The sequence below is a fragment of the Chelonia mydas genome, chromosome 10, assembly GCF_015237465.2.
Source record: "Chelonia mydas isolate rCheMyd1 chromosome 10, rCheMyd1.pri.v2, whole genome shotgun sequence".
NCBI classification, from domain to species: domain Eukaryota; kingdom Metazoa; phylum Chordata; order Testudines; family Cheloniidae; genus Chelonia; species Chelonia mydas.
In genome coordinates, this window is record NC_051250.2 from 79,271,571 (window position 1) to 79,285,269 (window position 13,699).

General features: G+C 41.3%; 1 protein-coding gene across 2 annotated transcripts in view; it reads left to right on the forward strand.

Moving 5' to 3' along the window:
* The window catches only part of IQCH (IQ motif containing H), a 111,175-nt gene that overhangs the window by 66,712 nt on the left and 30,764 nt on the right, over positions 1-13,699 (forward strand). For both annotated transcript variants that reach the window (XM_043523290.1, XM_037911740.2), the window contains exons 15-16: positions 1,250-1,370; positions 2,346-2,632. In XM_043523290.1, coding sequence (XP_043379225.1) covers positions 1,250-1,370; positions 2,346-2,632 — 408 coding nt within the window. The remainder of the gene's footprint in view (positions 1-1,249; positions 1,371-2,345; positions 2,633-13,699) is intronic.

A 13,699-nucleotide genomic window follows, 5' to 3' on the forward strand; every position in this document is an offset into this window, starting at 1 on the left:
CTCACTACACCCCTGTGGTATAGAGCAGTGCTATTATTCCCATTGTACAGATGAGGACTGGGGGCACAGAGAAACTAAGTGACTTGCCTATAGTCACACAGGAAGTCTCTGGCAGAGCATGGAAACCAGATGTCCCCTATCCCAGGCTGTTGCCCTTAGCCACTGGGCCATACTTCCTCTGCTACTTTTTGTAGATAAATCCAAAATTAATCAGAATAAATATGAATTAAAAAACCTTTTATGTCACATTGCATGTTATGGAAGTAAGAGGATTCATTGATTGCTCATGCAGAGTAGCGGTTTTGTTCATATTTATACAGTTTTAATCACAAAGTTATACTGAGCACCTTCCGAGCCCAAAACAAAATCAGGGCTCAGAATGTTGCCAGGATCGGCGGATAAGTGGTCCTCTTCTGGCGTGTGGGACATTTCCTTCTGTTTTACATCCTTCTGAAATGAGAGAGAGATCCAGGGGAAGCATGAAAATGCTATGAAGTAGCAAGAAAGAGGGGCTCAGGGCTTTAGAGTCAGGGTCCTCGCACTTTACACACTTGTTCACCTCTGGGCCTCTTGAACAGCAAAGACAATGGAGTTATTTTTTGCCAAGATACGTTTGATGGTTTTTGTGATAATACTGGCAGGGACTGAAGCTGTTTTATATCCTGTAATATGAAAAATCAAATTCCAACCAAAGGTAGAGAGCCATCAAACAATCCTCTAGTTTGCTTGTCTCACAAATTGTAGAGATTTACAAGGATACCTCCCATCGTGTATACACTTTGTATGTAATGCTACCAACCTTGCATGGGTTCCCCCAAATTCATGATGACTAAAATGCTGAGTTTTGCCTTGAGTATAAAAGTAAGAGAGTTAGGAAGAGTATTATTGGAAACCATAGCCATTTTAACACACTCTGTTTTAAAATACAAATATTGTAGAAGTTATCGACTGTTGATATCCACTAAGCCATGACCCAAGGCTTTTATGTCATTTACAACCACAAGGTCATGTTACTGATAAAAGTGATAATAGAATAGATGCTATGCTGAAAACAAATCAGCCTGTCAGAAAAAAAGACTATTTTGGATAAATGTAAGGAGAAAAATTAAAAAAGCCTGTCTGACTGTGAGTAAACAGTAACCACTTTTTTTTTTGGTGCCTGTTGGAGGCCTGGTTTTTAATCACCCCACAAGCAGTTTTCATTTCTGTAGTAAAATTGCTTGTGGTTCTATTTAATTTGTTTCTGCAGGAGCCAGCTTTGGTGAAGATCTCCCAGGAGCTCCCGGGCCTTTTAGCACAGCACGCACAGCCAGTCAATGAGAAACGATTTCCTACATGGGAAAAATTTCTCCAAACATTTCTTAGTCAAGGTAAATAAGACTGCAAAGTTCCTGTTAAGTATTATAATGGGTAATTATACCATACTGTATACCATCTTCTTGTTAATCTTGGGCTTGTTTAAAAATTCTTATTTCCACATTATATTTAACTGTCCATTTAAGAATTATATATAGGCAGTTATTCTATCATTCTTATATCCTACTCACATGTTTAACCTGAACATTGACGCTACCTCATCTACAGTATTCTGAGTGAATAAGGACCAACCATTTTAATTTTGTGTTACTACATTGGAGCTTATGTTGCATTTGGCAAAGAAGCTCAGCAGGAAATGTCAGCATGTGGACTTGTGGAATCCAAAACTATTCATAGTTCAGTCCTCTGAGTTATTGGTCAGGAAACAACTGGGGGAGTGTGGTTTTGCCATCCCTCTGGACCAGAAAGTGAGTTGCATGTAGCACTAGTTGCCTACTGAGGGAAGGAATTCGCAAGTACCGTATAACCCCCAAGCCATTCTTCCATCAGACATGTTAAGTAAGTTTCTGGAGTGAAGTTCCCTGCGGTTATATTAAATTTGATACATTCCATGGATTTCATTATCTGTAGAAGAGTCAAGGGTAGATCAGGATTCCCACTTGAAAATGGTTTTGGGAAAAGAGCACCCACTGTCACATTTATGAAAAACATCATTTATCATAGCTGAATCAAATATGTAATAGACAACAGTAAGTTAACACAGAATGCCAAATAATCCTGTTAATGCTCTCCCTATGAACAGCTATGTAGGGTTGTGGTTTAGAGTACATACGCTTCATTTTCTAAGAGATGCAGAAGGGTTAGCTACACAGTTCTTATTACATTTCATTTATTTAAGGGATTTCTGTAGCAGTCCTCATCATAGTGTCTGAGTGCAATAGATGTGGCTGGTTGAATTCTGTGTGACTCTGAAAATGCTGGAGTTTGAATTCTGTTACAAGTCTAACAAAAAATTCCTTTCTTACCAGGTGGTGTGATAGAAGCCTTTCCACCCTCAGAAAATGTCACCAACCTTACAGTGGATATGTTGATAGAGCCAATGGGAGACATAAAGATAGTTTCATCCGGAGATCAGATCCACGCAGATGGTCCTTTGCAATCATCTGGCACCACTGTTCCACAGTGTTCAGTTGATCCAGCAGTTCTTAATTCATTATGTTTAAAAATTGGAGAGGCCTGCAAATCTAGAGGGGTGCTTGGCTACTTCTCAGTTGATCTTGTAACTTTCATCCACCCACAAACAATGGAGCAGCAGGTGAGTTGGACAGAAAGACTTTACCACATAGTGTCCCAGAAATATCTGAAATACCCACAATGCTCTAGCAGATCATGTGAAAGGCATTACATTTAAAAACTCATTGAGCTAATCAACTTTTCCCCTGCAGACAAATTCTGACATTTCTGTGCTTCCAATTCTCCATCTGTAAAATGGGCATAATCCTTCCACCTGGAGCTTTCGTGAGCCTTAGTTCGGTAATATTTGAAAGTGTTTTGAGTTCTTCGGCTAGAAACTGCTGTATAAGTGCAAAATATCTTTTTCATAAATTTAGTGGTTATGAAAGTTACCAGACAGATGGTGGTAGAGATTTAACTCCAGAGATCAGGTACCACACAAGCAATGCAAGTGTAAGTGTTACACTCCTCCATTAACATGCCTAAACCATCATCTAGAGGAACCTCCTTCAGTCACTCAACCAATTCAATCGTTGGTTCATTTCAATCCATGCGCCTCTGTCAATACTGACTACAAGGGTTCCAGTAGTACTAATTATAACGATGGGTTTTGTGATGTGGAATTTGTCCACTCTGTACTGTTCGGAAATCCGCCACTCATTTTGCACAGCTGATCGCAGATTGGATAGTTGTCAGAGGCTGATGATTCCTGTGTTGTACCAGCCTGGTCCTGATTTGAAATGGTGACATAGTGGTCTGATGCACTATATTTAATATTGCCAATTTCTGAGCCATCTAGCCCTCCTCCCCCAATTAATATTTTAAAGGGAAAGTGTTAGTATTAGCAGAATGTTGACTAGTTTGAACCTCTGTTTTTTCTCTTAAAAATTCTATGGATTATGGTATGATACGCTGAATTACTTCAATAAGAGTTTAGGTCCTGAAGGTTCTGCACAATTCTGCAGAAAGGAGTCATTCTGTGGCTGCAGAATTGTGGAATAGCTGGGGCCATGACAATATACTTTCCCCCCATCCAGCCTTCTGAGGCGAAGATCTGAGAAGAAGAGTTGGCTCTGTACCGTGCCCTGAAGGTCAACAGACTCATGCCCTGTCTGATGAACTGTGAAAGTGAGTTTCAGGGGACAGTGTGTTACACTGAAAATACCCTGGCACCAGCTTTCTGATATTCAGATTTAAACCATGTAAGATGAAGTGATATCGACTGATCTCCGCTGTTGCAGCAGTACGTCGGGTGAGAGGTGGTCTTTCAGAGAGCCAGGGCCAAGCAAGGTTGGGTTATATTGAAAGGGCAGCTCCTTGAATTACACCTAGAAGCACCTGTTCTCGGAAGCCCAGTGTAGTTTTTGGAGCTGTGGTGCAATGTGCAACCTACAGCAGCCACAAAGAAGCCGATGAAGTGGATGAGGGCGGTGACCAAACAGAATCCTGTGGAACTCTGCCTGGGAGAGCCCTTGCTGTGAATGACCAATCGCTTGTCTTTAAAGAGGTAAAACCAGAACTACTCAAGTAGCTCCATCTACTCCTGCCTGAGTCTGCAAGTCAATCAGCAAAACCTCATTGTCAGCTGTATCAGACTTCTGACAAGATGAAAAGTGATGTAATAAATCCACCAGGCAGAGTATCAGTTCCAAAACACGCTGCTGCCTAAGGCAGCTCGGAGAGAAAGAAGAGTAGTTGGGACCACACTCTTTCTTATCAACCCTCCCACTCAACATCCAGATTCCTCAGGGGGTGTGCTGCTCTAGTAGTCGCTTCTTTCCAGATGGTCTCAAGCTTGCAGCACCAAGGAACCCACAGTCCAGAGCATGGATTTACAGAGGCAGTGTACACACAATTACAATTAGAGGTGAGTTACCCTCTTTAAAGCATATTTTTGGGGTGGGGCACTGCATCAGCAGGTGACAAAGGAATTATTTCGAGTGTGTGCTGAAAACAATACAATTTTTGATTTCATTATTTTAGTATCTTTTCTGGAAGGGCTCATAATGCAAACGACCCATCTAATTTTATTAGCTTGAAACATGCTGAAAATTGCTAACTCTTGTTCCATATTTATTTCCTTTTCCTTCTGGAATGAACAAGGCTGATCAGGTTTGACAAAATTGTGGGACAAAATATCGATCTTGTCGTGTGTTTTGCTGATCTTGAGTAATCTTGCATTTGTTTTGTTTAAACGGTCAGATTTCTCTGTTATTATGAGATCTTCCACCAAAAAAATCCTAATTACCAAATTCCAACTACTCTGAATATTTTCTTCTTTAAAAGAAAGGAAATCATGTTATTAAATTAAAAGGGGCGTTGAGATTAAGGGATTTTGCAATTGGCCAACAATGAAAGCCAGGTTTAGAGACCGAAAACTAATGATAAAACTTAAACAAAAAGGTGGAGTCTTTGCAGGTTGTTGTGAGCACTGCTATACAGTTATTGGGTACTGTCAAGGTTCCTTCCCCACTCTGAACTCTAGGGTACAGATGTGGGGACCTGCATGAAAGACCCCCTAAGTTTATTCTTACCAGCTTAGGTTAAAAGCTGCCACCACCAAAGTGTTACACAAAGAACAGGGGAAGTGCCCACTTGGAAACGTCTCCCCCACAAAATATCCCCCCAAGCACTACACCCCCTTTCCTGGGGAAGGCTTGATTAAAAAATCCTCACCATTGTGCATAGGTGAACACAGACCCAAACCCTTGGATCTTAAGAACAATGAAAAAAAAAAACAATCAGGTTCTTAAAAGAGAATTTTAATTAAAGAAAAAGTAAAAGAATCACCTCTGTAAAATCAGGATGGTAAATACCTTACAGGGTAATCAGATTCAAAACATAGAGAATCCCTCTAGGCAAAACCTTAAGTTACAAAAAGACACAAAAACAGGAATATACATTCCATTCAGCACAACTTATTTTATCAGCCATTTAAACAAAACAGAATCTAACGCATATCTAACTAGATTGCTTACTAACTCTACAGGAGTTCTGACCTGCATTCCTGCTCTGGTCCCGGCAAAAAAATCACACAGACAGAGACCCTTTGTCCCCCCCCCAGCTTTGAAAGTATCTTGTCTCCTCATTGGTCATTTTGGTCAGGTGCCAGCAAGGTTATCTTAGCTTCTTAATCCTTTACAGGTGAAAGGGTTTTTCCTCTGGCCAGGAGGGATTAAAGGTGTTTACCCTTCCCTTTATATTTATGACAGGTACAAATACACATGTTCAAAATCAGGACATATATCAAAATACTAACACAGGGTCCCAGTCATACTAAAGCCCCAGAACCCAAACCTGTTTACATCACAAATTGACAGCCTCTCCCGTTCTGCTGGCTCCTTTCCTATTGACTCCTGATTGCAGAAACTCCTAATTGTCTATGCAAGGTTGTTGTGTTCCAAGGGGCTCAGATAATTAAGACTCTACTATATTTATAAGATCCAACTGCATATATTAACATATGTATTTAATAGAGTAAACTATGCAGCATGGTTGGGGTTTTCAAAGGACCTTATGACAATGACATGCCCAAATGCATTCAATGGAATTAGTGCACCTACCTCCCATAAGCTGCTTTGAAAATCCCAGCCTATGTGCTTTGTGAAAAGAGGAGGGGAAAAGGCCTAAATACAGGGGTTTCATTTATAGCCCAGAAGTATGGTATCTGTTGGCAAAAGTTAACTCTCTGTAATGGCACCACTGTTATGACAATCATGTTCTATTGTAAGTGCAGAGGAAACTGAGGTGGCTGATCGCAGATGTTAACTTTGAAATGGGGACCACTGTATATACATGATCCAAAATATGTATGTGCTCCAGTGGTGTGATTTGGATTGTCCTGGAAATTAGCCACATTGGATAACTTCCATGAAAAGTTTAAAAACAAACAAATAAAATGGCTAAAGGGTGAAATCCTGGCTCCGCTGAAGTCAGCAGGAGTTTTGTGATTGACATCAGTGGAGCCAGGATTCCATCCAAATACAGAAACACTTTCTAGATCATATTAAGGTTGTGGCACATGCTGACAGAAGCCAGGAAAGTTAAAATTAATTAATTCTGTTTGTTCGTTATTCCTGTCTGTTCTGTCTTGTTTTCCCTCCCAATGATTCTACCTTAAAATTTCCTCCATTTGTCAGCTTGTACCACAACTTTAGCATTATCTAAGCACAGTTTTTTAAACTTAATTAGATATAGAGGCAATTAATGATGCCATCTGTCTTGTTGTGTGTGTGAGAGAGAGAGAGATTACACAAAAGATTGTGCTTCTGAAAGCACTATTTTTTGGCAAACAAGAAATCCTATTAGACTCTTAGAATGCTCTCACGCTAATTTTAGAAGTACTGATTTTAATGCAGTAGCTGAAAGGCTCAAATAAATTTTCTGGAAGCACTGTATACTTAGGCATCCTTTCAAAGTTATATTTTACAGAAAATATCAAATGATCTATTGTTTTTTCAGTAAAACTAAAAATTTAAGATATAATTGAACATCTGTTACCAGTACAGTGTAACAGTATTTAAATACTTTAAAATCCCTGAAACCTTCATAAAGTTATATGTATCTTTTACATAAACACAACTCTTCAAGCAATGTGAGGGGCCAGATTTTCAACTGTGGGTGAAATGGGTGCAAACCGACACTTTGTCAAAGTGCAAAGAGCAAAAACCGCTGCATTTGCACATGCAGACGGAGGGGAGGGGGTGGGGGTGGGTGTCGATGTGTGTATGAAAAAATGAGATTTTAAAACTCCATATTTTTCTCTTCAAAGCATGGTTTAAAATCTTTCACTTAATTTTTCAAGACAGTTAATGTTAGCAAAGTATTTCCTTGCAACATCCATATTTTGTCATGTGTCTCATTTATCATAGAACATCAGGGTTGGAACCTCAGGTCATCTAGTCCAACCCCCTGCTCAAAGCAGGACCAATCCCCAATTTTTGTCCCAGATCCCTAAATGGCCTCCTCAAGCATTGAACTCAGAACCTTGGGTTTAGCAGGCCAGTGCTCAAACCACTGAGCTATCCTTTCCCCCATATATGAGTTGCCTCCATATATGAGTTGTAATAGCAGCCGGTAGCAAACAGGTTAATCTCTATATGCTGAATAAATAACACAGACTGTCGATCAAACAAGCGGAACAGTCCCAGGTTAGTTATCATTGCTGGCTGATACCATGGAAAAGCTTGCATTAATGTTGCAATGATAAAATAGTCACGATTTGACTAGAGCCTAAGGTCTTGCAGTGGTCCTTGAGGTGCTGGATTAGAATAGAAGAACAAGAGTCTATGGGCCTGACTGTGATTGTCCTGTGTGGGAGTGAGGACACAGAGACTGCCAGAAGCCTTGTCCACCTCATCAGGCTCACCACCTCAAAAGCCTGTAACAATCGAAGAACCTGTACTTAGGGGAACAGTGGGACCTGTCCTCCTTTGCAACCCATGGGGTGCATATTGACCAAGAGAAGATGAGAAGGAGGACATGGTCTTACCCTTATCCTCTGGCCACGTCATCATTTGAAAGGATGAGGAAGGCTGGGAGGTGGTTCTGTTCACCGGGCCATGTGATGGCTTGTGCCTCCCTGGGGTGAAGTCCTTCCCATAGTTTCCGTGACAGGGCAGCTCTGCACCACTCTCTGTTCAGATCGATGTCTTAATGGCGCAATTTGAACAGAATGCACAAGAAATCCTAGGCTGAAAGGTACAGAATAATTTAAGGTGTGTTCTCCTTGTGCTTCTTGGAGTGTGTTGTACACCCAGGTCCCCTGCTTTGAGATGAGAACACATTGCTTCATACATATTTTCAAATATACAAGAACTGCCTGCTTATATTGAATGCAATTTGTCAGACAATTTAATGTGTGATAGAAATGCTTGTTTCTTTTGGTCCCTCCAGTCTGTTCAAGCCCCCTCTCAGTCCGATCCTTAGCCACTGATCTCTTCAATCTATCATTGTCTGGGCACTCTTTAACTAGCTCATGTCTCTCTCACTTTCCAAACCTAGCACACAGTTTGCTTTATATGTTGTCAGATGTTCACCCCTCCGATCCCGCCATCCCTGCCAGAGGGGTCTCCAAGGCTTTCTTGGAGCAAACTCTGTTCCTCTCTCATCCCCTCTCCTCCGAGATCCCATCTTGTATCAGACATCCTTCTGAGGGAGTCACCACTTAGAGGCCTCACAGCTCAGGAAGGCTGAGCAGCTCCTGAACAAGCCATATCTCCCACTCAAGTGATGGGACCAATGGATGAGGGAACGTAGCAGACATGTATCCTCACTGACCAGGGTTTGGGAACACTCTAAATTGTGAAGGAAGAGATGGGATTCCTTTCAGTCATGAATCTGAACCAGATTTTTAGGTAGTTGAAGAGTGAGGCAAGATGAGGCCTACCACTGAATGCACTGTGCCTGCTACCCCTACCACCCAGCCTCAGAATTTAGCACTAGAGTAAGTTCAGGACTGAGTCTGCTGCAAGGAAAAGCTCCACTACCACGATTTGATGTAAAAGCCAAGGTAGCGACATTGTCAGAGCTCTCTGCTGCCTCAGGATTCTACCTTCATCCAAGTGACACATCTCTGTCTATGCGCTGAGAGTCCCCCATTTGAGGAAGAGCAAAAATACTGGAAGTGCATTACTTGGACAGACTGGATTGCTGCTGATTTCATCCTCCTCCATTTTCCAACTTTACCTTTTAAGGGCAGGCCGTTGCCCCCTCTGAATAATGTCCAACACAGTGTTGATGACATGTCAGTCTCTTACCATGGATTCCAATCCTGCACATACTTACACATGTGATCCCATTCAGCTGCATGGGCCTGCTCACATGTGTAAAGTTTCTCATGAACATATTTGGAGGACCTGGGACATAGATTGCTTCTTCTCATATTGGTCTCATAAATTACAAATTTCTGCTTCCTATCCGCTGATAGTGAGAATGCCCTGGATCCAGCTGTTCAGATCAAGACTTTTCTTTACCATGAGATCATATTCCACACATAAATTAAGACCTAATTTAACAGCTAACTAACATTTTATATAAGCAACAACAGTCCAGGCACGGGGCATGTCCTGGGGATTAATGACCAGCTGGGAGCAGTTGGTGGCCCAAAGCAAATCATCACTCACTTTCTGTGCACTTACAGAGAATTAATGCCTACCTCATTGGCTAATCAGATCACAAAAATAGGGGTATTGTCTGCAATTCAGATATTTATGGCATATCAAATGCCTTCTTGTTTAATGAAGCAACATAAGGAGAGGGATTCTCCATCACACTATGACTATCTGTACACCACTGCCTGAAAGCCCTGGAGCTGGCCTGGGAAGAATTCCACTGGCAAACGCACCCTGTAGAACAGCTAGAGGCTGCCCTGCACAGGCCCCCCCTTTGCAAGCCCAGCACGTAACACGAGAGGGGAGAGAGCAGTCCCGTTGGGAGGACTGCACTGTAATTTAGAGCAGCCAGGGACCGCTCTAAATTATGTTGAGGGTGACAGAAACCTCCAGAGCACCTCACAAGAGTGAGGGTGCTAAAGTGGCTGAAAGCCACCTTTCCACATTTTCTTCCTCCTGGACTATGGCTCTCTGTGCTGTGCTTCCAGGAGGCACAGCCCAATATCAGCCAATGATCTGAGCATCTCTGTATAGTCCAAAGCATGAGAGAGACATTTTTATCACTGATTTGACTATTTATTGCTTTGGGGTATTGATTCATATTAATAATTTATTTACAAAACACCCTTCTGCCAAAACACTTGGGGCACTGCAAAACATGATCAAAATACAATCCATATGCTCTGAAAACCCACCCTCCCTAAAAATCACCCATTAAAAACAGCTGAGGGAGATCTGATACCAAGAGAAAGAAAAGAGGAAGAAATGTAATCGTGATGGGAATAGAAATAAGGCATCACATTGATAAGATGGAAAAGATCAGAAGAAGACTATTGGCGGTTTTTTCTGACCTTAATTTTTTAAAAAAGCAAACCAAAGATTGAAAACAAAATCTTTAACAGAAGCTGCTATAAATTGTGTATAGTTGATGAGTATCTTACTATCAGGGAAGCCAGAGGCCTTTCAATTCTGTTTTACCTTGCTTGACAAGGTCTGTTTTCTTTTTTTGTTTGTATAAGTGCTCTTTTTTCAAGGGTTTTATAAAGGCCAAAGTCAGTCTCCAAACAGATAAATAAGGTCATGGTATTTATTGGTGAAAACAAACATTGTAAAATTGATACAAATCTGTGGGCACATATTGTGGGATATAGAATACAAAAATAAATATTGACACATCCAGAAATTATCCTTGAATGCAGTCATGGAAACAACAGAGTTTAAATGTGTTCTTTGAGCGAGGAAATACTAGTAAAGAGAAGCATTTATATTTTGGGTGGTGCAAACAAAGTGATTCCTTGTGTACTTTTCATCACAGACTCCAGCATGGCTCACAGCAAATGCTATTCTAGTAGGAGTTAAAAATTCAGAAAACGATATGTTTTATAAATGACCAAAGTATTATTTTTTATGGTAAAGCGTATGCAAGCCCATTCAGTACAAGTTACATAGCAACCCAGGGTTAAGCAGCTCACCTGACTTTTGTACCATGCCGTTTTTCAAAGATCGCAGCAAACTTTATACAAAAGGATCGTTGAAATACAGCCACTTCTGGAGGTTAGAAGGTTGCATTCGCATTTGAACACCATGTAACAGTTTAGGAAATAAAGGGGAAGTATGCCTTGTCTAACTTACTACTACAAAGGAAAAATTTATGTAGGCCATTAGCCAAGGGAATTTAGCTTGAACACCTCACCAAGGGTGCCACCTCTACTGTGAGAAATGTGAGGTGATTTTTAAGGATAGCAGTGGTCAGAATATTTGTTTGAGATCTCACCTTGAATGATGGCTCTCAGACAACACTGTCCTTCCTTACGCCACTGTAGCACCCAGAAGGAAGGATGCCACCTAATGACTCAATGACTTTTCTTAGACATTCACTACTGACCAGGCCTGACAGTGCTTAGTAAGGTCTGATGAGATCACAGAGCTAAGGTAGTGCAAGTGAGCACTGGATTTTGTTAACTTTACCATAGATAATCTTTGCATCCATTCGATATAATCTTACTAAATACTGATTTCATATTTGTTCATCTAGCAAACTCTACCATCTTTCTAAATACGTTATAGTTACATCAACATTTATTTAGCATTTTTTGAAGGAAGTTGAATAATAATCTTTGGGCGAAGGTCTGTTCTAAGTGTAAATCTTCATTATAGTTATCCTGGTTTGCACTGGTGTTACTAAGAGCAAAATTAGGCTCAGGTCTCTATACCTGTTTTATGAACCATTACAAGAAATTTAGACAATTTGTAGCATTCTTCAGGAATCTGCCTTTCTGAAATGTGCTTCTTGTAGTATTACAGAAAAGGCTAGCAGAGTTTCAAAATTCTCCTGCAGAATAACCGCAGTGATCTCTTGATGGACAGTTATGAGTTGCAGTGGTTAGAAAGCTGGCTAGATTGTCGGGCTCAACGGGTAGTGATCAATGGCTCCATGTCTAGTTGGCAGCCTTTGGTCCTGGGGCTGGTTTTGTTCAATATCTTCATTAATGATCTGGAGGATGGCGTGGACTGCACCCTCAGCAAGTTTGCAGATGACACTAAACTGGGAGGAGAGGTAGATATGCTGGAGGGTAGGAATAGGATACAGAGGGACCTAAACAAATTAGAGGATTGGGCCAAAAGAAATCTGATGAGGTTCAACAAGGACAAGTGCAGAGTCCTGCACTTAGGACGGAAAAATCCCATGCACCGCTACAGACTAGGGACCGAATGGCTCGGCAGCAGTTCTGCAGAAAAGGACCTAGAGGTTACAGTGGACGAGAAGCTGGATATGAGTCAACAGTGTGCCCTTGTTGCCAAGAAGGCCAATGGCATTTTAGGATGTATACATAGGGGCATTGCCAGCAGATCGAGGGACGTGATTGTTCCCCTCTATTCGACATTGGTGAGGCCTCATCTGGAGTACTGTGTCCAGTTTTGGGCCCCACACTACAAGAAAGATGTGGAAAAACTGGAAAGAGTCCAGCAGAGGGCAATAAAAATTATTAGGGGACTGGAACACATGACTTATGAGGAAAGGCTGAGGGAACTGGGATTGTTTAGTCTGCAGAAGAGAAGAATGAAGGGGGATTTGATAGCTGCTTTCAAGTACCTGAAAGGGGGTTCCAAAGAGGATGGATCTAGACTGTTCTCAGTGGTAGCAGATGACAGAACAATAAGCAATGGTCTCAAGTTGCAGTGGGGGAGGTTTCGGTTGGATATTAGGAAAAACTTTTTCACTAGGAGGGTGGTGAAACACTGGAATGCGTTACCTAGGGAGGTGGTGGAATCTCCTTCCTTAGAGGTTTTTAAGGTCAGGCTTGACAAAGCCCTAGCTGGGATGATTTAGTTGGGGATTGGTCCTGCTCTGGGCAGGGGGTTGGACTAGATGACCTCCTGAGGTCCCTTCCAACCCTGATATTCTATGATTCTATGATTCTGTGCAGAGTATGGAAATTTAATATGTAGAATTATAAAACACCTATCTGAACATGAGATGACGGGGCAAATCGGCATGGCTTCTGTGGAGTGAAATTGTGCTTTTCTAATCTTAGAATTCTTTGAACATGACAACAGAAAATTGGATAAAGGAAAACTGGCCGACAAAATATATTTGAACTTTCAAAAAGCCTTTGGCAGAGTCCCTCATAAGAAGCTATTAAGGAAACTAATAGTCATGGGGTGAGAGGTAAAGTAGTGTCATGGATAAGAAACTAAGAAACAGGGAACAAAGAGTAGAAACAAATAGTCAGTTTTCAACAAGGCAGAAGCTTAACAGTGTGGTGCTGAAAGGTTCTGCACTAGGACCTGTGTTGTTTAATAAGTGTGTGACCTGGAAAAGAGGATGAACAATTTCCAGACAATATAAAATTGTTTGGGTTAGTCAAGATGAGGCTTGATTTTAGTTGGATTCCTCATAGAGTAAGGTATATTCAACATTATTAATCATTAATCACATTTATTACAGTAGTGCCTAACAACCAACTGAGAATGGGGCCCCATTGTGCTAGGTGTGGCACAAACACAGAGTAGCAGATGGTCCCTGCCCCAAAGAG